The sequence below is a fragment of the Rhipicephalus sanguineus genome, chromosome 8 (assembly GCF_013339695.2).
Source record: "Rhipicephalus sanguineus isolate Rsan-2018 chromosome 8, BIME_Rsan_1.4, whole genome shotgun sequence".
Taxonomy (NCBI): Eukaryota; Metazoa; Arthropoda; class Arachnida; order Ixodida; family Ixodidae; genus Rhipicephalus; species Rhipicephalus sanguineus.
This window is the reverse complement of record NC_051183.1, coordinates 72,426,336-72,450,150: the sequence shown is the minus strand read 5'-3', so window position 1 is coordinate 72,450,150 and position 23,815 is coordinate 72,426,336. Positions and strand designations below refer to the sequence as shown.

Below are 23,815 nucleotides of genomic sequence, written 5' to 3'. Positions count from 1 at the left end.
CGGCGCACCTGAGTCGGTGCTCCTGTAGTGGGATGTTTTTATTTTTCTGGTCCTCTACATTTTAAGTGCCTCTACCGACAACACGCGACTCATCGATAAACGCTCAATTCGCACTAGTTCAAGTAATTTTCCTTTAAATTTTCGGCCACAACAGGCATTTGGCTTGGAGCTGCTTTGGTAATCGCCAGGCTACCTTTACCGTCTCAGTTTTACAGTTATGGCATGTGTCAGGTTTTTTCAAACAAACCACTCCGTGGACGCCCTATTCATCTTCATGTAGATAGATAGATAGATAGATAGATAGATAGATAGATAGATAGATAGATAGATAGATAGATAGATAGATAGATAGATAGATAGATAGATAGATAGATAGATAGATAGATAGATAGATAGATGAAAGAGCGGTTGCGTTTTGTTGCCGTAGAAGTATACGAATGAGAGATGGCACTTCAAGAAGCCTTCGTTTATTTAGTCAGTGTTTCGGTCTCAGCCTCACCTGTGACCATGATGAATCTCATGCTCTGACCAAAACGTTGACAAAATAAACGAAGCCGTCTTGATGTGCAACTTCTCATAAATATATATATATATATATATATATATATATATATATATATATATATATATATATATACGAGAAGTCGCACTTCAAGAAGGCCTCGTTTATTTTGACCGCTCTGACCAAAACGTTGACAAAATAAACGAAGCCTTCTTGAAGTGCAACTTCTCATATATATATATATATATATATATATATATATATAAACAATAAAGTGCTAACAAAGGACCCGGAAGTAAAAGCTGAAAAAAAATCAAGCACGTAGGAAAAATTGTTCAGTGAACTGAACAATTTTTCCTACGTGCTTGACTTTTTTCAACTATATATATATATATATATATATATATATATATATATATATATATATATATATATATATATATATATATATATATGGAACATTATAAGGGGTCTCCTTCCCCAGCTTCTTCTTCGGCTCCTTTTCTAAAAGAACACTGCCCGTGCTGAGAGTCCGTGCTCTGCTTAATTGTCACCATTGCGCTTCGTCGCCGAGTGCTGTCAAATAACCACCTCTACAAATTGGTGGAGAGCGCGCTGTTTCACAAGTTCGGACCCCAATCGATGTCCCTGGATCTTCGATCCCGTGCCCTGCCTTCTACCACGTCTCAAAACGCCGCCCAGCAAACGCCTCCTCCAACACCAACCTCATGTCCCCGTGTGCCTCGTATCCGCGACCCACCTCGCTTCTCTGGCGCGAACGGTACCGACGGGGAGAACTGGCTCGCAATTTACGAGCGCGTGAGCATCCCCGAAAAATGGAACGAGGCAGGAAAACTGACCAACCTGGTTTCTACCTCGCGGGTGTCAACAGCCTGTGGTACAGCAACCACGCATCTGATTTTACGATATAGTCCGACTTCAAGTCCGCCATTATCAACGTGTTTCGCCGCCCTGCCGTTCGTAAGCTGCAAGCCGAACAGCGTTTACGTGAACGAGCTCAGTAGGCCGGTGAATCCTTCACAAGCTACATCGAAAACATTCTCGACTTGTGCAAGAATGCCGATGCCACCATATCGGCATCTGAAAAGATCAGGCATGGTATGTAAAGCGTCGACGACGATTAACTTCCCCCTGCTGCTCGTCAAAACCCCCGCACAGTGGCAGAGGTCATAACGCTATGCCAAAGCTGTGCGGTGTGATGTGCATCGACCGCTGCCGGCGAGGTCGATGAGTAATCACTCCATCACGCGCGAGGCAATCACGCGCCAGTTGTCTCTCCTGGACTTTGCTCACCCGCAGAACGTTCAGCAGCCGTCAACAACACTTCTGCTTCCCCTCCGCCGCGCGACTGAGCAGGTAATTACGGAAGTCATGACTGAGTACCAACAGCAACCACCGGCTCCCGCACCACTGAGTTACGCTCAAATTGTCGCAAGGACTTCCCCAGCAATCCCTGCGGCTGCTCCGCTCAGTTACGCCGAAGCCGCCGCTAGACCCCAGTCCTTCGAAGTAGGTGTGCCGGCTACCTACACCGACGTCAACCATAGGCTCCGAGTGCAGCCCACCATGCAGTCATGCAAGCTGCTGTCCCGTCAGTCGCGTCCTCCGAGATGGTTGGGCCCTGCTTAGCGAACCGATGGCTCACATCTGACAACCGCCCCATATACTTTGCATGCGGTTACGCCGGACACGTGGCGCGTTATTGCAATCGCGTCAGCGGCTTAGAGTCGCGTCGGCCGTCACCCGCCAGCTGAGCCACCCATATTACAACCAACCTCCGCCTCTGTCAGGGCCGTAATGCCAAGCTCCATCTACTCGGTGCTTCGTCGCTCACTGTCGCCGATGCGGCCACGTCCGGTCACACGCGACCAGGAAAACTAGGTGTCGCAGTCTACGAGGGAAGGGCTGCGACGCTGTCAAACTGTGAAAGCCCTAAGCGAAGCCCATCGACCGTGATGGACCTGTTTGTGGACGGCGTTCGCGCTTCTGCCCTTGTCGACACTGCAGCCGCCGTATCCGTTATGCACGCAAAACGTAGCCGTTTACTACGAAAAGTGACAACGCCAATATCTGGAATGTCCTTCCCTACAGCCAACGCCCAAAGTATTCATCCTAGAGTAGTTGGCACCGCTCGCGTCGTCATTCAGGACGTTCTGTACGAGGTCCAATTTATGGTAATTTCTGCGTGCTCTCACGACGTCATCCTGGGATGTGAGTTTCTCTGCCGCCACGACCCCGAAATTGATTGCTAAGCAGCCGAAATAGAACTTCCACCGTTCTCATATTTGACGCCGGCAAACAGTCTATCGGCTTCGAGCAAGATATTCATCAAGTACGATACCAAAGTTCCTCCAAACGCGTAAACGGCTCTGTCAATTTACTGCGCCAGTCTCTCCGACACGGTTGCACTCCTCACGCCATCGGACTGCGTTTGCTCTAGGAAAGGCTTGCTGGTGCCTTTCGCCACCGTGTAAATCACTCAGGGCAGCACTGCCATGTTAACACGGAAGTGTTTTATGCCGGGGTACACCAAGATTTCAGTGACGTATTTCCGTCACGGAAATGACGTCGAAAAAAACTTACACGATCAAATGACAAAAAAAAGTTCCGTCAACAGGCATCGAACCAACGACCGCTCGGTCCACAACAACCGATGCCGGGCACGCTATCCGCTGCGCCACGGTCACGGACTCTACAGGCTTTCCAAACGCGCCTTTTATATCTACCACTCTCCCGTTCGGCGGGGCGGTGTTGCCCTGTGGGAGCGGTAAAGTAAAGTAATTCGTCATTACTGTGGCCTCTACGATTACTACCTGCAACGGGTTACACGTCCGTCCCATTCGGCGCGTTTTCAATAGAATTGCAATTTTGTCAATGCCTTAACACACTGCGAGGTGGCGATCTTAGCTCAAGCGTCGTAAAAGTGTCGGCCTCGCTCATAGCATCACGCTAATCCAAACCGAAAATAGCTCTGCGACGCGCGCCTGCCTCACCTGGCTGTTAGACCGCGTTGCCCGCTCACGCGCTCGCCCCGAGAAAAATTGCGACCGGGCTACCGGGGCAGCACGACGCGCTTTGCGTTTCCCTCTAGTCCGGCCGTGGTGTTCAATCACATTTTACCATGCCGCGGGATGACGACCAAGTTCTCCATCCAATATGCGACGCTCTTCTGGCTATCACACATCGTTCTCTGATTACGCTTTCACCGTTAACTACTACAGCTACCACAAGGTTTTGTGTAATCATTTAACATGGACGTTAGTCGTCGGGATGGAGATGTACCACCAATATTCAAAGTGGGCGTATCCACGTTAAACTGTGCTATAGCTGCCAGACATCAATATACATTGTGCAAACTCTCTTATATCAATGTGCAGTGAAGATTCGGTTACTTCTGTAAGGGCACGCTTTACTTTCGTGTTATTTTTATTACCAGCCCATCCCCGCACATTGTTACGTTGGTGCGAAAGGAATGTCTGGGCAGAGTGGAATTCCTCAAAGACGCACAAGTATTGGACGAACCCGATTACACGCACTGCCCCAATTCCATTATGCTCAGTGCTGTCTTCACGTCTAATTAGTCACTCGCTGATATATTTGGTTCCTCCATTGCTGACAACTTTACGTCCTGGTGCTGCGATCCCAGCTGCTGTGCATGTTGGACAAATTTCGATCTTCTTTCCATGTTGTACACACTTCTCTGGGCCGCACGCCTGCTGTCACGCATCGAACGGACACTCGCACCCAAGCGCCACTGCGGCAATGTCCATATAACGTATCTCCCGTAGAACGTCGGTCAATTAGTGAGTCAGTCAAGAACATGCTTCTACGCGACCTTATTCGAGCCTCCGACAGCCCTGGATGTCTCATGTTGTTCTAGTTCTGAATAAGGACGGTTCTGTGTGGTTCTTCGCGCACTACCGACGGCTCAAGAAGATCACTCGTAAGGACGTGTATCCACTACCGCGAATAGACAACACGATTGACTTCAGCAGAATTCTTTTAATCTCTCGATTTCCGCTCAGGGCACTGCCGAGTACCCATGGCTGATGACGCTCGACCGAAGACAGCCCTTGCCGTGCCCGACGGCTTGTATGAATTTTAACGTCATGCCATTTGGACTGTGCAATGCGCCTGCGACCTTCCAGCGCATGATGGATACCATTCTGTGCAACTTGAAATGGCACACGTGCTTGTGCTACCTCCATGACGTCCTCATGTTTGCTCCGGACTTGTCCACGCATCTTCAGCGCATGCGGCAGGTTCTGACACGTGTGAGCAACACAGGCTAACGACTGAATCTAAAAAGTGCCGAATTGCAGCACGACCGCCGGCAATCCTAGGCTACATCGTATCCAAGGACGGAATCCTGCACGATCCACCCGTGCTTCGGGCCCTGGCTGAGTTTCCAAAAACTACGTGCATCAAAGAACTGTGCAGTTTCGTAGGACCTGTGTTCCTACTTTTGACGCTTCATTCAAAACTTCGCCACCATCATATCGCCGTTGACGAAGCTCTTTGGAATTAACGGGTCGTTAAATTCTTGGAATTGTTTAATGTTTTAATGGAAACGCGAAAATCGGGGTAAAGCAATGCGTAATGTTGCTGTGTTTGGGGGACAAGCAATTAAACTGTCTTATCAAGAACTTCATGCACGGATGCGTCACGGAGTCGCGAAAGCTTCGCTTCAGAGTGTGCGGGCACGATGGCTCCATTTTTTCGCAATAAACGGTCTACTCGAGGCTCGCATCGCGCGAGTAGGAAGAAAGAGCAATCAACTTTATAAAATTCCTAATTTCTGAACAACACAGGCAGAATTTTCTGTGGCAGGTGCAAATGGTTGTGCGCTTCTCAGGTGACGCAGTAGCCCATGTAGTGCAATGGTCCCCTTACGCACTGAACGTCACAGTTTGACGTCTCTAAGAAAAACGATTGTGGAGCTACCTACAAAATAAGCAGTAAAAAAATAAGGTGGCTTCCCATTAGTGGTGCCAAGCCAGAAGGAAGTGCACAGATGCGAACTATTGGGGATAGCGAGCGGGCCGAAGGAAAAGCGCACCTGTCACTACACAGTGGCAGCTCCGAGGGGAAATCATCCACCAGACTTGAAGACTTGATGAATTCGCTCTCGCGCTGCCAATTGCTAGCTTTCTGCTTAGCTCAATTGGTAGAGCGACCGCCCCGGATAGGCGTTGGTCTCGGGTTCGATCGCCGGACCAGGACGAATTTTTTGGCAACTAAGAGGCTTTATTTCAGAGAAATCCGCATGGATTTCCTTGTGGCTTCGTGCTACAAACGGGTGGTTGTCTGTTTTCCCTTTCTTAACCCTTCCGCCACCTTGCGCGATTCCGCAGAACTGATTTTCTCAGCTAACTTTCGCATTGCAATCAGCTGGCAACGTCACTTGCGGCAGCGGCAACAACGTTCGACGTGCGGGAATGATGCATGTCTAGCAATACGGACTATTTTCGCACGTATGCCAAGCGTTTGTCACCCTTAGCCATGACGAAGGTGCAGCAGGAGCGGCGGCTAGTACGGATTGATTAAGGACGAAAGGGCGGCCTGCACGGCCTCCGCACTGCTCAGGCTTCCCATGAGGTGCGTACACGTAAGAGTTGCGGACGCTGGCTGCTATTTAAGCGCAATGGAAAGTTAGTGATCTCGTCAGTATTGACTCTGCAGAGATAGGCTATTTTACGAGAGCTAGACACTTAAGCGAAGGCACAGTAAAGTTGGGAGGAACGTTGTCACACGAGAATTCTTTGATTTGTCTAAGCAATGGGGACTTTCGGCGAAAATCATCAATACTAGATAAAGATAATTTTTATGTTAGTACGGTAAGGCGGGGCGAAATGAGACGCGGGGCAAAACGCAACATTTTGATTTTGCCGCCCTCTATAGCTAATACCTAAAGTACATTTTCTTTGTTTCTCCATTTCAGCGGTAGGTGCCGGTAGTTTTCGACGTTTTATGTGTAAAAGGTGATGATTGCTCACAGCGATCCAGCGGGAAAAATTGCACGGTTGACGTCAGTGTGTTCGTGACCCACCAAAAAGAGGAGAAATTCTGCTCGGTCAAATATTCGGATCCGTGCATGAAGCTACTCCGGTGCCAGTACAACAACGTAAGCATTTATCTTTTTAGTTTATACTACTATCTACATGCCACCAAAAGTTTAGTTCATTTAGTGCAGTGGGCCAAAGGACAAATTTTTATTATTCCGGGCATGTGAACGGGGCAAAACGCGACACAAATGCATTGAATTGCCTTAGAGAGTGCCTTATTAAGTCAGCCATTTATTTACGCTCATTATCTATTATACTTTATTGTTTAGGATGGTGCGAACGTACAAGAGAATATCATCTAGAGTTTCCTGGGAGAAAGACGACATGAAAAAAGCACTGAATGCTTTTCAGGAGCCTTGAATCAACACAGTGCCGAGTTCTGTCTGGATTCAATGCGTGGAGTGCAAAGATTGGGCTCACGAAGACTGCGTGGGGGCCCACGGAGTGAATTTGAAGTACTTCTACTGCAAGAACTGAAAGAAAAATATTTTTCACCCTGTCTCGTTTTACCTCACGCAGCGTCTCGTTTTGCCCCGCAGGTTGGGCTAAAATGAGACATCTGGCGCATTTTTCGTTTCTTTTTAAAATAGACTTTTGAACAGTCTTAACATGGCCATATTTATGTAGCACATACCTTGTACCAAAAACAAAGCTCCTGTATTGACATTTTATGGTAAATAGGGAAGTAAAAAAAAATATTCACTATTTTCAAATTTTTGTCTCATTTTGCCCCGCCTTACCCTAGGTAATTCGGAGAGACGTCGCATCATTTTCATAGTCATCATTAGCATGTCCTTAGGTATAGAATGATGATCATAGCTCAGTAAGTACTTATGTTTACCATAAATAACAATGTGATCGAATAAAAGCTAACTAAAAGAATAATAAGCCAAAAGAATACTAAGCTAGAATAAAAGAACAAGAACCACGCTGATAAATATTTTCTTTTTCCCGGCAGAATAAAATAGAATAACGAAACAGTTTGTAGTCCCTCCTTATAAAAAGAACGTGACTTGACTCATTATTCTGTGGTTACTGTTACTGAAGACTAGTTTTAGCCTTGTTTGCTCGAAAAGAGGTAATACGAGAAACACCACGCAATGTATTCTTAACGAAGTCTTTAGTTATGACATGGCATTTTTATATCTAACTCCGCGAGAATACAAGTTGTTTTTTCATTACAATTGCTTCCGGTTTCCTGTTACTTCAATTTCTCTACTTACCCTGTTACAAAGTATACCATATCAAACGCTCCATACGTTTCGTTCTTTTTACTTATAAACTTCACAAGTCCTTGGAGGGATTTGTACGCATCGATGCCCTTCCCGTAGTACACATAATACTCGTGCTCCTGTTTCCACTAAAAGAAAAATAAACTGTTCAACTGTTGATGCATTCATGCTTACCTATCGATTTTTGCAAGAACATCTAATGCACGCTGCTATGCGAATGCTGTTTCACTGTATGTACGTAATTAACTGACTCGTTTCAAAAGCAACTCCGTCGTTCGCAATGTGCAACAACCAACAGTGTGAGCTACGACGCTGCCATAAAACGGCGTAGTTCGTCGAAGAGTCTATTCGCTCATTGGTTACCTGTGAGGACATTTAAAATGTGTAGAGTAAGCACTTTCTGTGAATTCATTCACGTGTAGCCCGGTGAAGAACATTAACTTCCTTACTGCGCGACAAGTTAAGGAGAGGGTGCACATGGTGGGATCACTACACTCATTAGCTAGGAATTCATGCTTCGTCCATTCAGTTGAATATCTAAAACACGCAGTGACTGAACGAACAAGAGGACTGCTCGCTGATGACGATACATGGTGCTTTATGGCGGAAGAGCCAGTGAAAGCCAGACGAAGTGGGCCAGGTTATGATATAGGATGCGATCAACGGTGGCGTTTAGTGGCTATATAAGGGCATAAAACTCTCCGCACTAAATGCGCGTAAAATCATAGAAATAATAAAATCGTTAGAGTAACGTCAAACGTGCGTGATGAAAAGTATTACAAGTGATCATTGTATTATAATATAGTAGTGCGGCATTAGCGCGAACTCCTCGTCAACGCCCTTGAGTCCAATGGTCGGGAGACCGGTGCTTTATAAATGTAACTGCTGCAGCAGCAACCACTGCTGGGAGGCAGCGCTACGGATTGCCTAGGAATATAATTTTAAAAGTAATGGCATGATTTAGAAGGTGCCCATACTGTTTCATGTTTCAAAAGAGGCTCGTTACTTTTGCACATTCAAGATTGAAGTGAAACCTGCTGCCCGTCGGGAAGAAAATGTCCCTTCCTACTGGCTTACAGTTCAGGGCATTCTAAGAGAATGGCTCTTGGTAGGGTAGGAAAAAATGTCCCTTCCTACTGGTTCCATTTTAGGACATTGTAATAGAATGTGGTGAACCGTGCGTGGTTCGCCACATCTACTACAGCTGGGTCGATCGCCATCGCACAATATATGCGCACGTGTGATGTATGTGTATTCTATTCGAAGCCGACAGTGTTAAATCCGTGCGGCGTATTTTAGATGTGTATGGCCAATTACCGAGGTATGAATTCATCAGATGTAACTTATTACTTACTTCCATATCCCATAACCGCCGCTAGTAATTTCACGGCCTTTTTTCTCAACAAGGGCTTTGAGTTCATTACAAGGACACATATAGAATATCTGGGAACGTGTGCATAGACTGATGTGGCAAGCTCATCAACCAGTAAGTAGCCATCTACATCATGGTGCCGGGGCACCAAGCACATTACTCCATGATGTTTCGATGTGTCAACGGCGCTCAGGAGTGTGTACAGCTAGTCAATGACAGGATTTCTGTAATTTTCAGAGTTGATAAAGTTTTACGGCGCTTAGGAATTTAGTGTATATGACTGCATTTCTTCTTCCTACTTCTTCAATGTGTTGTGTAAGCCTCTGCTGTGAAAATGCTTGTATTCGGGTGCAGAACACTGCCATCCAAAAGATGTTTCGACAGCAGCGTAATACGGGCCAGCAGAAGACACACATCTGTGAAAAAAATTCTGCGCTCGAGTATTTGTGCTGCAGTTCATGAAAGTACGTCTGAATGTGTAGACGGGTGCATGCATTATGACGTCTACGAAAGTTTTTTCACAATATAAAACCTGCCATTGCTCCGGTGGGGCCTCTACAGCGGGGGCCATTTGGCGGTGTTCGAGCAGTGGGACACCTGTGTCATCATCCAGTGCTCGTACACGCACCGATAAGGGCTCTGTCACTGTGTGTCGGTTGTGAAAGAGCTGCTCGAGTATACACAATAATTTTACCGTTTCATTTCATTAGGCCACGTTTATGCACCTAGCAGGTTTTCTAGCGAACCACGAACGGTTCGCCTTTAAAACGGGGCAGTTAACGTACTGCTCATAAATTACCCTACATCACAAAGAAAAGTCGTAATTTGCGAGATTTTCGTTAAGCAAACTTACAGGTCCCGATACTCAGGTAATATTCCTGCAAGTTTCTGCGTAGTGCATTCCAGACAAATTTGACTACGCGCCGTCAGTTTAAACGCGACAGCGTTAAGGAGACCGTTTTGCAGAAAATTGGATATAATCGGCAACGACGTTGTGGAAGAGCGTGAATGCAAACAATAAAACTGAGTTCTGATACACTCTACTGCTTTCGTATCTCTTAGTGTCACGCCTGCCATTTTTCGAACCATCGCATGCTGTGTGGATGCAAATGACTGTCTTGTGGCAGCTCATGCGTGAACCGTTAAGCTTTTTCCACGCTCTCAAAAGACTTATAAAACGTGATACACATTGCCACGAGCGGTCACACCATTTGGAGTGACTAAAATGCTAGAAAATGCTTCACACATCTAAAAACTCTGCGACAAAAACCGTAGTCGACGTTTCTATCATGTACCTCGTCAATACATTGAATAAAGATGTTACAACCGACTGGAGCTACACATCACCCATTCTAAATGCCTTGGCGCTGTACATAGAGCCAGCATTCAAAGAAATAAATGTGCTACTCAAGTAAAATTCAAGCAGCTTCAAGAAATTGATCGAACTTTTTTTTGTTCACTACTTCACTAATTAGGAAACTTCTTTTTCTTCTCTAAGTTCAGTGTCACTGACAATCTTTCCTCGCCTGCTGTCAGTCTTCAGCCGTGGCTGTCACTTCCCGTGCATTGCCGCCAAACACTGTGGCGAAGGCGCCTTGCACATCAAAATTCGCGTGAAATGGGGACCCAGCTTGAGCGGCGGATTTTCTGAATTTCTCGCAAAGGTTACACGTGACAAAATTTCGTACTATAAGTAAACCGCGCCCCGTATCACGTTGTTCCGAACGGGCCGGGGAAAGTGTGCAGTGTGTTCTTTTCTTCATCAATTGTCTCTAGAGGCCTAACTTTTCTAAAAAGTGAGCAGCGCTTCTCCAGTCGTGGAAATGGGGGCAAGCGAAGCTTGTCGTGGGCGTGCATGACAAACTGCTTTTTATTTCTTTCCTTATAGGTAGCAGACACTCAGGAACGCTGTTTTTGGGCGGAGTCGGTGTGGCCATTTACATGTTCTTTCCAGCATTCTTCAGCCAGTAGAACGGCCCATCAAAAGGACCATCAAGTGGTCACGGAAACGCAGTTTAGGAAATTAGGTTTTTCGAATTCGGAGTTTTACTTAAATGTGCAATTCTTGATATCCACCTCACGTGTTGACACGCAGATCGCATTTAGTCCGCGAACATGAAATATTGCAGTGAAGCGCCAACAGCCAGTGTACAGCTTCTCAATTGTTTTTAACACGAAAGTGTTTTATTTCGGGGTCCACCCAGACTTTCATGACATATTTCCGTCACGGAAATACGCCAGCAAACTGCACGCGATCAGATAACAAACAAAAATAATACGAAAACGTTCCCTAAGCAGGAGCCGAATCCACGACATCTTGGTCCGCGACGATAGGCGCCGGACGCTCTAACCACTACGCCACGACCACACACGCAGGAGATTTCACGACCGCACCTTTTATCGCTCGCACTTTCCTCTCCCGGTGCTCTTGGTTAGCGTCGTGTTTCCGCTGTCTGGTAGCGGTAGAATCAAGTACTGCGTGGCATCCGCGAATACCTCCGGCAACGCGCCATTGCATCGTTGCTGCTGCCGTTCCATTGGGCGCGTCTCCAAAATAGGTCTAATGTTGTCGACGCCCTACGCCACGAGGTAGTGACAAGCCCAAGCTCTCGCTCATAGTATCCATCCATAATAAAAATAGTTGTGCGAGACTCGCGTGGCTGTCATACCGCGTTCTCCGCTCGAACCGTGAGAAATCACGGCCAGACTAGAAGGGAGACCCGTCGAGTGTTTAGCGCGGCCGTGGTGTGTTTATTCTGTTAACTCTAACATTCTGCGAATAAAGACTATATTCAGAAGCTCAGCGTCGAATAACCGACGCTCTTCTGGCTGTCACACCGTATTCCTAATTACGCTCTCGCCATGCTGTATGGAACGGCCTGACCAACACTAGCGACGACGCGTTACCGGAGCCAATGTCTGAGGCCACGATTAATGCATCAGAACACTATCGAGCACCGAATGCGATCGGCTCGGTAGACTCTGCGCGGCGGAGGTTTTCGCTGCAATATTGTAGAAATGTCGGGTCGGTGAAATGCGGCGTCTGTGGTGATTCGATTTGGTGACGATGCAGTTACGCGTATGCCTTCCGCGTCAGCGTGTGACACCTCCTCGCCAGCGTAGGGCTGCTTCTAAATAGACTAACGCTGTTTCTCCGCCGGCAACAGCTTCCAGTGCAATGGCACCGACTTCTATAGACCGCACACCCTGCCGCTTCTCTCCTCAAATGATGAGGCTTTGAAAACCTGTATGTTGAGTTACAGTTCGTTATGTGCACGTTGAAAACATCTTTCAGGTGTATATCTAGGTGTATGTTAACTACTACAGCTACCACAAAAGTTTTATTTTGTTCATGGACGTTAGTCGTCGCAATGGAGATGTGCCACCAGGCGTTAACGTGGGTGCGTCGACATCGGGCGATGCTATACCTTCCAAACACCAATCCACATTGTGCAAGCCCTCGTATATCAATGTATAATAAACACTCAGCTTCTTCTGCGAGGACACGTTTCACTTTCGTGTTACACCAGTTCCTATGACGGATGGATCAAAATGCATTTTTTTACATCGTCGGTAGAACGCTTCAGTTTTAAATCACTTTGGGAAGCATAGCGCGTGGCCTAGTGTTCAAGGCATTCGCTTTCGGACCACAGGGACCCAGGTTCAAACCGCAACCCCGGAAAGGAAATTTATTATGGGCGGAGAACATTAGCCACCCGGCTTGTCGTATGCTATTGTGTGCTGTCATTGTACACCCTAAGGCAACCGAAAGAGGAGTAACGGAGCTCAATAGGCGCGTGCGATGAACGGATGGACCTTTGAATGAGCAACCGCAGATGGATGCGCGCCGTGTGCGAACCAGTTTTCTGTAAAGGGACCAACCGCGTGGGAGGTGCAGGTCATGCGCAGAGATAAGTTCCGTGTGCAAACCGTTGTTAAGGGTTTCCTCCTCGCTCTTGGGTCAGTCTTCCCACTTGTGTTCGCGGTGGCGTGTTCGCGGTTGTGTCGACGATCTACGAACTACGCCGCGGTGCCTTAGATATACCCGTACGCGATAATCAGCGTCTGGTGCTGCTTTTACATTTCGCCGCACCATAAAGCCTGTAGTTGGTCTCGACACGTCGAGCCGTCGCGCTGTATATCTCCGCCGTAATCACGGTACTCCGTCGCCACCGGCTGGCAATGGTGGCCGAGGAGACAGTTAGCCTATAGCATCCATGATTTCAAGCTGACTCTGGGCAGAAATCGGCACTGGATTCTTTCACAAGTAAGTGATCATTCCTAATTCTACCGTACTTGTCGCGTGCGCGCCACGCATCCCGCTTGCCTGCAATGGGCGCGATCGTGTTGTAAACCCCACGCACGAAATGCGCCGCTAAGGCTGGCTTGGTCGTCAGCTCAGCTGTGCTTTGTCAACGCCGGGAAACTGGCCGCCATTGCCGTCGGCCCCGGACGCTCGCTCATCGAGCTCTCGGCTTCTCGGTTGCTTGTCGGCATCTCGGTTGCTCGCAAGCAGCTCACCGCCGTTCGTGGCGCCAGCCCCACATTTGCTTGCTGGACTGCCGCTCGCTCGAAAGAACTTTGTGGAATTTTGACGCTATTACCAGCGGCTACACGGTCGCTCGCTCGCTGTACTGCCGCACGGTCGAGGACTTTTGTGAAAATTGGTCTCCATTACCGTCGGCATCCTCGTTGCTGACTCGCAAGCAGCTCGGCGCCGTTCATGGCAGCGGCCTCGCCTTTCTCGTTATTCTGCTCGAGGTTTGCTGGTGGCAGCGACGGCGGACGGCCTTGCTCGAGCTGTACAACGCCAATCGTAGAAAACTGGCCGACTCATTGGCGGCACCTCGGCCGGATGGTGTGGCTGCCGCACTTGAGCTGTTGCGCTATCTGGCTCGAAATGCGTCTTTGTTGATAACGTACATCACAGAGAAATTATTTGCATGCCATAATTTAGACGCGTGTTCTTATTTCATCTTGCACGTATTTGCCATATGCGTGCGTGTTCATCCTTTCAGTCACGTGTGACTCACTATTTGTAATCTTTTTGTGCGTTGCAGGATGCACCTGTTGTCCACAAGGTCCAGAATGCTGTGTGCGCTGGCGCGTGCAATGCCAGTAATCTACCGCTTCCGTTAAAGCAGCTTCACAAAAAGGACTGTACGAGATATGACAACGCGCCTGGACCTGTATTTTACATTTCACATTGATTTCAATGAATGAAAGCAGCAACTTCCTAACTAAAGAGAAAAATAAGCCGTTTCATTGTCTAACTATTGTATTTCGTTGTCGTATTGACTGCGAAAGGAGTGATACAGGATGACTAAATATTTTTTTGCCTGTTTTTTTTTTCCGCGACATTTGTTGCTCACCGCGGAAATAAACACGCGAGAAAAGTATTAGGTCTTGCGGAGAGTAACTACAGAAAATCGTCCCGGGGAACTAACGGACCACTTGAACTGTTGATAAAAACTTCATCCGAATGGACTATTTGAGTGGACCAGCCGCTCGCCCGGCAAAGTGCAATTGCGGGGACTAACGGTTGCCCGGTAAGGTGCAAATTTGAGGACTAAATGAGGTGATCTGTGGGGACTAACAGTTAGCTGCGTGGGAACTAACTGTTAGACCCGGTGTCGTTAGTCCTTAAAGAGAATAATGGCTGTGGCAGCCTCATTAGCCCTCAAAAGGACAAAACACAAGCTCTTTTAACACCCTTTGGTCTTAGAGTGCACACTGTCCTAGGTTGGCGTAACGTAGGCAAAACTACGAGTGCCATAGCCATCTCTAGCATATTGAGCGCGCGCTCGCCCCAAGGAGAAGTCTTCTTCCTTTTTGTACTTTGAGCACATTGGTGATGACAAGGTGAGCGCGCGCTCGCGCCAAGGATGTCTTCTTCACCTTGTTCTTCCAGTGCCTTGATGATGATAAGTGCGGAGCACTTCAAGGGCCAGGGCTGTCATATGCTGTTCTCGCTTGGCGTAACGCAGAAAGAGCAAGCGAGCGAGAAATAGAAAGAGAAAGAAAGAGAAAAAATAGAAAGAAAAACAGAAAGAGCAAGATACAAAAAGAAATTGATAAAGAGAGAGGAAGAAAGAAATAGAAATATCGAAAAAAGACAGAAAATAACCGAAAAAGAGAAAAAGAAAGAGAGGAGGAAAGAAAGACAGAACCAAAAGAAACAAAGAAGGCTGTCCAGCTCCGCACTTCCTTCAGGCTCGGCACCCCTAGTGTGAACCTGCCTTAACTTTTTTTTATCTATTATTTTTTTAGTGCGCGCGCCAGTTGTGAGTGAGGAGGGTTGTTCGGAACACCGTCAGCTACACATGTGGCTCAATCCAAGCTTTACTTGAAATATTCACTGTTTTGTCGCAAGGATGAAGAAGTGAATGTGATGCAACAAATGGGAATGTTATACGAAGTAAGTGTAGCCGCTAACTTCTTCAGGACCTAATCTGGCGTAACTGAACAAGGCGGTGGCGTAAGGAAGCGCTGCTGCTGCTGTCAGTGAAGCGATCTTCGTGCTGTCTATCGCTTTAAAGGAAAATAAGCGATGAGAGCAGAGACATAAAAGGCATAAGCCGTCTAATCAGCACTGTCCTCGGAACGCGCGTGACCTCGCTCGTTTTATCAAAGTTTACACTTGCTGCCGGAGCGACGCAGGCCCCTCTCCGGCATAGCTCCATGCGCGTTTGCTGCAACGGAGGCGGCGATGCGCGTTTTAACTGTTAGAGCCGCGACCGGTGGCAACCATCCCACGCTTTCACTCGGACAGAGAGCATACGATAGGCGGGCCGAAGTTATCCATTTCTATTTCATACGGAACATGAGGCGATGCCGATGGCGACGGCTGAAAAGCCCCTAGAGTCTCCATGTATTGCTATCGCAATAAAATAGCTCAACGGGTAATGTCATTGGAGCCAATATGCCCCGTTCAAGGTTTTTTTTTAATATATTTTTAAGCCTCCATCCTCCCCTGAACTTCTGTCCAATGCGTATTCGTTGCTTATGCAACAAGCGTGTTCTCCCACAAACACTTGTTATTATTCTGTAGAAGGCGTGAGACAACCAAGCTGGTTCAGGCAGAAACCCGGCAAGCACGAACCACACGAACGTCAACGTCTTCGTTCACGCTGGCACAGAGCTGACACCGATGTGCTACGGTACACTTAATAGATGTGATGGGAGGTTGGTACTCTCTCTCTCTGCCCTGTGTGATGTCCTTCTTGCACATCACCTTCCTTTGAATGTATTCTCTATGCAGCTCTATGTATTCCTAATGGAAAAAGCGTCACGTTCCATTCCCGATGAAACTCTTGTGGAAGTTGTTGAAGAACGATTCTGAATAATGCAGTTTTTTTTATTTCCATTGGCGCGTAATCACGTTGTTGATGCGAAGTTTAATGTTATGGTACAAATAAGTGAAAGACTGAACGGCATATCGATGTCGTAAAACATCCATAGCGCACGCAGGCTTGTTGAAGCCGTTAGGTATCATCATCGCCATAACTACTACCAGTAGGATCCCTATACCAGTACACAGGGCCTACAGATGGGGCTCAGTTCACAAATACTACTTAGCAAAACATCGTCGCACATGACCTGTGAGGCTAAACCTTGATAGATTTCCGTTGCTGTGAAATTGTTATTTTCTCTAGACCAGTGGCACTGTCGCAGTTAGAACAGTCTTGAAAGATCTAAGAAGTGGTTAACTGGAAATTCGCCCATACGTCCTCTCGGTTTGTACGTGCTGCTTCAAAGTTAATATTGTATTACGATATTAAGTTAAAAGGCTCCTTGTTGCGTAGAAGCGATGAAAGGCTGATTGGTTGTCTTGCTGTATGAGCTAATTGCCATCAACATATGTAATGATATATAACGATCATTCCCAGAGCAACTACGACGGTCTTACAGTATTTGATACAGCGCATGTCGCCATTGTGATGGGTTTGGAAAAGAGGCGGGAAAATTTTGTTATGTTGCGTCTGCGTCTGCCCATTCTGGTCTCTAAAAGTTCGGAAGGACCCATTGCTCTGCCGTAGTAGAGTACATGTGGTAGTCTCAATCGTCAACTATTTTCCTAGACGCACAGAGAATTCTTGGCAGAACTGTAGGACAATTCTAGGGGCAACTGTCCCATAAAAGAGTACATGGTACCCTGAGTCGCTCACCTATTGTTCAGCAAAGAAAAAAATACGTAGGGACGGGAATGCAGCAAAGAGCTCGCAGGGTCCCTTATACATTCACCTAAAACGACTCGAAGGCGAAAGCTTTATATGCATCATCAAACACGAAAATTGACCGCGGGCAATTTTAATCATCATCAGTTGATGGCATCATCAGTTGAAATATTCACCACTTAAGAGCGTCAGCTTATGGGGTCAGCATATCGTCCAAATTTGCGACGGGACCATCACGTTATCACATTAAATTGTCGATTCCTCAAAGGTGGCCCGATCACGGAGCCAAGGCGAAACCTGGCGGGGTGCAGAAAGCTTGCAAAGCTTCCGATCCTGAAGGCAGTGCAGAACCCCGTATGTGCTGAAAGCTTTCGGTACGGCTGGGGCCGGGGGAGGATCAATACCTAGACTTAGATAAAAAAAGATGGTTTTCATTTTCGAGTAGTCATCGCCGGATGAAAAACAAGATGGTTTTCATCTTCGAGTAGTCATCGCCGGATGAAAATGAAGATGGTGTTCATCTTCGAGAAGTCATCGCCGAATGCATAAGAGACTGTGTCAGTTCTTTTTTCTTCTCAGTGGACGTATTGATCCCGCCCCCTACGAGAGCTTTCTGCCTAACATTTTACCTAGGAGAAGGTTCGGAGATTAGGCTACATGCCGGAGGCGAAAATACCTTCATAAATCTCGTTCGCGATTGCCCTAATTTCAGCGAGAGCTGGTTGCCGCACTGTTTATCCTTCGATTACACTAATCGATGCAATGAATGATTGACGACCGAAAGCCGGCTATTCGAAAAAAATGTATTAAGCAGCAGCTATGTCAATACTTGCCCCAGTTCGTGTACAAAAGTATAAACATACTCACGTGAGAGAGTTCTATGCCTCGCAGCACGATATGCACCCTTGGGTTAGAGAGCGCACTGTACCGTATTCTCACCTGATAAGTGCAACAGAAAATATTGTATTTGCAACAAGTTTGTCTAAAGAAAATTCTTCTTCGAGTTAACGAATGAAGGCCACTTACAACTTGCATGGTTATCATTAAGTAAACGGTCAAGTTCATTCGTCCGTTGAACTGTAACTGGAACCTTGAGTCACATACCAGAAATACTTCCGGGAAAATGTCTGAGGCGTGGTACTTCGCTGAAAAAGTTATTGTGACAAACTTGAGAAACGTTGACAAACTTTATTGTGAGTTTCGAGAGTGAACATTTTTTCTACCTGTTGTGGTACTTACAGGAATCAAAACCAGTTCTATGGTTTGCGGCACGCTCAGAAATCGCAATTTTATCTTCTATATGTTTACCTGTAATTCAAAAATAATATGACCACTGTGAATTTACTGAAATGCCGGAAAACGCGCAGACATTAATATCACTTTTATTCCACATGGCGCTCCATTTAACTTATTAAGGCAGCTAAATAACGATAAACTGCGCAAACCCACTCGAGGAACACAGACTCTAGGTGTTTTTGCCACAAATTAACCCTCCTAATGCGGTCAACAATAAGCGGGGTGTTTCAGCTAACTTGCGCCTAGGATTATCAAGAACAACATTTGCGCTAAGCGTGTCGACTTGGCCCACTACTGTTCTAAGCCTTACGCAGCACGTCAGGGCACTTTTTCCAATAAGCCAAGGTCCATAATTAAGAAGGATTGCTTAATTACCCGTTTAGGTAGCAACTCTAGCGAACGTTTTTCAGTGAAAAACTTCTACACTTGTTCTCTAACGCCGGAATATTTCATCCATGATAAGGTAACTGTTCACCCTATGAGCCCGGTAATGAAGAAAGATTGCTTACCTACATTGAAAATAGTAAGTTTATCGAAAAATATTCAATAGAAAAGTTCCAACGTTTGCACAGCAACTTCGCCTTCCTTCATTCATAATTAGATAGCTGCTCTGTTCAATTCTTGACAGCTTTTTTTTTGATACGCTCGAATTTAAAAACATACTTGGCGCAAATTAGCTGAAACACCCCATTTCTACATATCCAAAACCCAAGGACCAATCGTGATAGAGCTAGTGGGAGAAATGAAATATTTTGGTCTCTTTGAATAATTGAACTTGCATATGCATATTCAAAGTACACATAAGACAGCATTCTGGTTATAGACTGGTTATCATGAGGAGACATGCCGTGGCTAGTTAATATTTCGAAATCGCGTATCCGTTCAAAGGTAAGCCGGCATGGTCACCCATACTGGATCATCAATCAATCAATCAATCAATCAATCAATCGATGGATGAGTTGTGGATGCCGGTATTTGCTTAAATTCTCGGAATCGTGCGAGCGTAACAACTTTCTTGTATGTACTGGGTTAGAATTTTACTGGGTTAGAAATATACTGTGTATTTGTTCGATGTGTGCTGTTGCGTGAGCTGTTTGGTTTACAAAGCCATCGACACAAGGCAACCACACACAATGCAATAAAACCTGCAGCTGAGTCTGCAAAAAAGGATGTCTAAGTGAAATCTTGAGCCTCGCTTTTCTTCCCAAATCCAAGCTATTTTTGCTTTGAACAATAGGCATGCACGCACCATAGACTACAACCGAATCGTTGTCTTCAATATTTTCGATGAGATGCGCTTGAAGTCCATGCTCAGAGCGCTCGCCAGTTTCAAGGGGTCTGATCTTCAAGTTAGGTCCAACGACGCCTTCCTGCAAGTTAGCATTTACTCTGTAATCAAATTCACAACACATGAGGACTTCTTGTCTACAAAAATTCAGGCTCCCAAAGAGGCACAGTTGTTTTTCAAACACTTTCAAGCTTTTGAGAGGTATTACCTTTAAAAAACTATCATACGAATCAAGGTTGTATTGCAGATATTGCAGAACTTTTACACTGAAGGTGTTGCACAAAAACAAGAAGCAATGAGTTCATTGATATGACAATATCAATGACCTGCTACCTTTACGTTTGTAAGAAAGGTAGGCCGTTTTCACTGACTACATACTAGCCGGTTACATGACACAGAAATCACGAACGTCTTTGTAAGCGAATGCGGTAAAAATGCGGGTAAGGAAATTCACTACCTGCCTTTTAAAACCTTGACTTCTTCACAAAATGCAGGTACGAATCTTTCGGAACCTAGATTCTCATATATTATTCCTACCATGTATGCGTCCCGCGAGGCATCACAGAACAAGTATTCCATTATAATTGAGAAAATAACAGTAGCTCCATATTTTACGTGGGTCACCACAATTATAGCCTCATACACCACGACTAGAATAGACAGAAGCATTTACTGATTTCTACGCCCATATCCTCATGTCCCATTAGGCTGCAAAAGTCGGTAAAGATTACCGGTCAGTCGCGTGAACTGTAGTGGTTGCGACTTACTTTGTTAAGAGCAGAAAGCGGTAAGAATAGCACAATTAAAAATTGGTGGGAAATAACTGAGACAATCTGATGCACTTGCTGTATATTCTGGTCACATGTTTCTAAAATATAGTGCTAGTAATCATTTTTAGCGAATGCGAGCTTCTAAAATTGAACAAGGTTAAGTTTCGCCTACGCGGTGCGTCCCCGTGTTACTTTTCTAAAGAACAAAATTTACGTTGCAAATTGCAAATTTATTAGTGCTTATTGTTACATCTCGCCATCCAATGGCGCTATCAATTTTCTGTTAAAATACCAATTTCTTTTTATTGATAATATGTACTTATAATGAACACTCATTTATGAGGTATCTGCACAAAAGCTGTCTTCATTAGATTGTATTGCGAAAATTAACGTGTGTATAATACAGTATTACGTCATCCTTATGCATTTTTTAAAAGTTGTGATTACTGATTCACTTAGAGGTTTGATATTGCGTAGCATATGACAAGTCAAGTACTATTTCTAGTAGTTTTGATTTATCAAGGCAAATATTAACTTGAATTTGATATTCTTTTTATCGACTGTCTTAAAAATTTATCGGAATCACATGCACATACCTACGAAGTATTTTTGTTCTATTATATAGTGTGAAGTTTCAGCTGTAGGGGCTGAAATTATTCAAACTTCCTTTATACCGTGGTTTGAGGCACTTGGAGTGAAAGCTACACTCGGTTGCAATGATACTTTGTCTGAATTATGCCAATGTTGTTTCGTAAAACTCAAACTTCGGCTATCACAGGTTCTAACACGTCTATTTCGCCGTCTAGAAGGAAATACAGAAGCATGGAGTGCGTCCATACCACTTGCACCATCCCGCCTTCTTCGGAAAGTACCACTGCAGCATATTGTCGTTCGTCATGATACAAGTTTTTCTGCAAATCTCGCACGTCGAACTGAAAATAATAAAATTATTGTTTTGCGCAATCAGTAAGCCTAAGAATAACGGCTCTATTAAGTCATGACCTAAAAACTACCTTGTAAAATTTTCGCAAGCAACTGCAGGGGCATCACTACAGGTTTGACAGCACATTTACTGCGAATACGTAGCAGAAAGCTCCAAGCTACAACGAATCCAGAGCCCACAGATAACACTAAAAGACACGTGGATTCGTTCTTTTATGGCAATGGCAATTATATGGACACTCCGGGCGCATATTTACCGCTGGTGGCGATCGCTGCTCAAGCAGAGATGAATTGTGCTGGCTGTCTCCATAGCGCGAAAGGCCCATAGAAGGGTGCCAGAGACGAGAGGGGGTGTATGAATATCGCCGACAGTAGCTCCGCACTTTCGCTGGCCAGGCGTGGTCGCTTGCTGTATCTTGCGCCTTATATTACATCGATCAGCAGATGGCTCATATATTTGTACGTGCTCTGTTGTCATTGCCATGTTCACGTTGAAGCAACAGACAGCACCAAGCTGTGTATGACTTCGCTCGCTGCAACGACCGTAAGGAAATTGCGTGATGAAATGGCGTAACGCAACTGCTCCAGCATTTTAAATGCGAAGCATTTCTTAGCGAACCTCAGGCACTTTGGGCGTTTCTATCTACGTATCTATCTATCTGTCTATCTATCTATCTAGCCGCCTACGTCTGGGCGCTCTCCTGGTCGTTTCCATAACTTGTAATATACCAAAATTGGCATAGCTGGGCATCAGTGCATGGCGAACACGATTCACTAGTCGTGACATGAATAACGCGAAATACCTGTCGCGTACGTCATGAAACCCTTTCTCTCAGTCACGTGTAGCACATACCCGCATATCAGAGTTCATGTTGTGCGGGTATGTGCCACAGATGATACAATGTCTCAGCCAACACAGTAACCGCCAACACACACACTGACACGCAAATAAAGTAATAATAACAATAATTGTCGGGGTTTTATGGCCCAAAACCATGATATAATTATGTGAGACGCCGCAGCGAAGGGCTCCGGAATTCGGACCATCTGGTATTCTTTAACATGCACCGAGATCGCACAGCACACGGGCATCTAGCATTTTGCCGCCATCGAAGTGCGACCGCCACGACCGGGATCGAACCCGCGACCTTCCGGTCAGCAGCCGAGCACCGTAACCGCTACACCACCGCGGCGGAGGCTAGAAAGTGAAGAAGCTGCAGACAGAACGCCCCTGGAAGACGCTCAACCACCATGCACTCGTTCACGTGGTACGCAACGTGGACGACGTCGATTACGCAAAAATCGGGGTCAGTGGTTCCTACAGTAAACCTGAGGAGTGAACAAGGCCTCTCATCATTACCGCTGACTTGAACATGGATTTATCAAGACCCAACAACGCGTGGTCTTTATACAGCGTGAAGGAGGGCTCGAACGTGGACAGGGTATCAAAAGCCCTCGCTGCCACGTCCAGGACAGGAGGCGTCATATATCATTTCATCGTAAGAGGTATCCAGGATTTCCACTAGCTGTGTTATACCTCGCACTAAGACACCTCGTAGCCGCGATCACGAACGGATCTGATTAACAAGTCCGGTCCACCTGCTGGTTCTCACTGATCACCGTGATGATGACCTTGTTCAAGAACTGTTATGAACCCCTTCTACGCATACACACGGGTTCGTGAAACATGCGTGCAGTCTCCGTCATAACGGACAAGTAATAGCAAAACAACTGTAACGCAACTGTAATAAAGCTGCAACTGTGAATGTAACGTACGTGCAGTGCGCCTGCGCGTGCCACTCGGCTGTGTGTATATCCAGGGGAACTTTCCTGAATGAAGCTCAGTTGCGAGTAACGCCTGTCCTGCGCATTTGTGTTTCTTCTTTGTGCTGTTCGGATTCGCGCTATCCAATATTGATTAATATAAGCACTACATATCAGCTTACTGCGTCTGCTGCTGGTAACACCCATGTCGCTGTTGGCATCGTTACGCAACTGTAAACAACTGGTTATATAATACATATGCGACTCTTCATCATATGACTGTGGGTATACCACTTTCTACCGTCATTCCGTAACGTTTCGCTCAATATCAAAAATTACGCCACAGTCACCATCCCGCGCATGCTTCGCATAACATCGATCCCCAC

The 23,815-nt window shown here is 46.0% G+C and overlaps 1 protein-coding gene across 1 annotated transcript in view; it reads right to left on the bottom strand.

Annotated features, from left to right (window-relative positions):
* Positions 1-23,815, bottom strand: part of LOC119402085 (metalloproteinase-like) — a 69,264-nt gene that overhangs the window by 36,530 nt on the left and 8,919 nt on the right. The window contains exons 3-8 of the mRNA XM_049418274.1: positions 21,563-21,655; positions 19,915-20,035; positions 18,609-18,677; positions 18,396-18,514; positions 18,237-18,308; positions 7,812-7,948 (exon numbers count right to left, since the gene is read on the bottom strand). Of these exons, the coding sequence (XP_049274231.1) occupies positions 7,812-7,948; positions 18,237-18,308; positions 18,396-18,514; positions 18,609-18,677; positions 19,915-20,035; positions 21,563-21,655 (611 nt within the window). The remainder of the gene's footprint in view (positions 1-7,811; positions 7,949-18,236; positions 18,309-18,395; positions 18,515-18,608; positions 18,678-19,914; positions 20,036-21,562; positions 21,656-23,815) is intronic.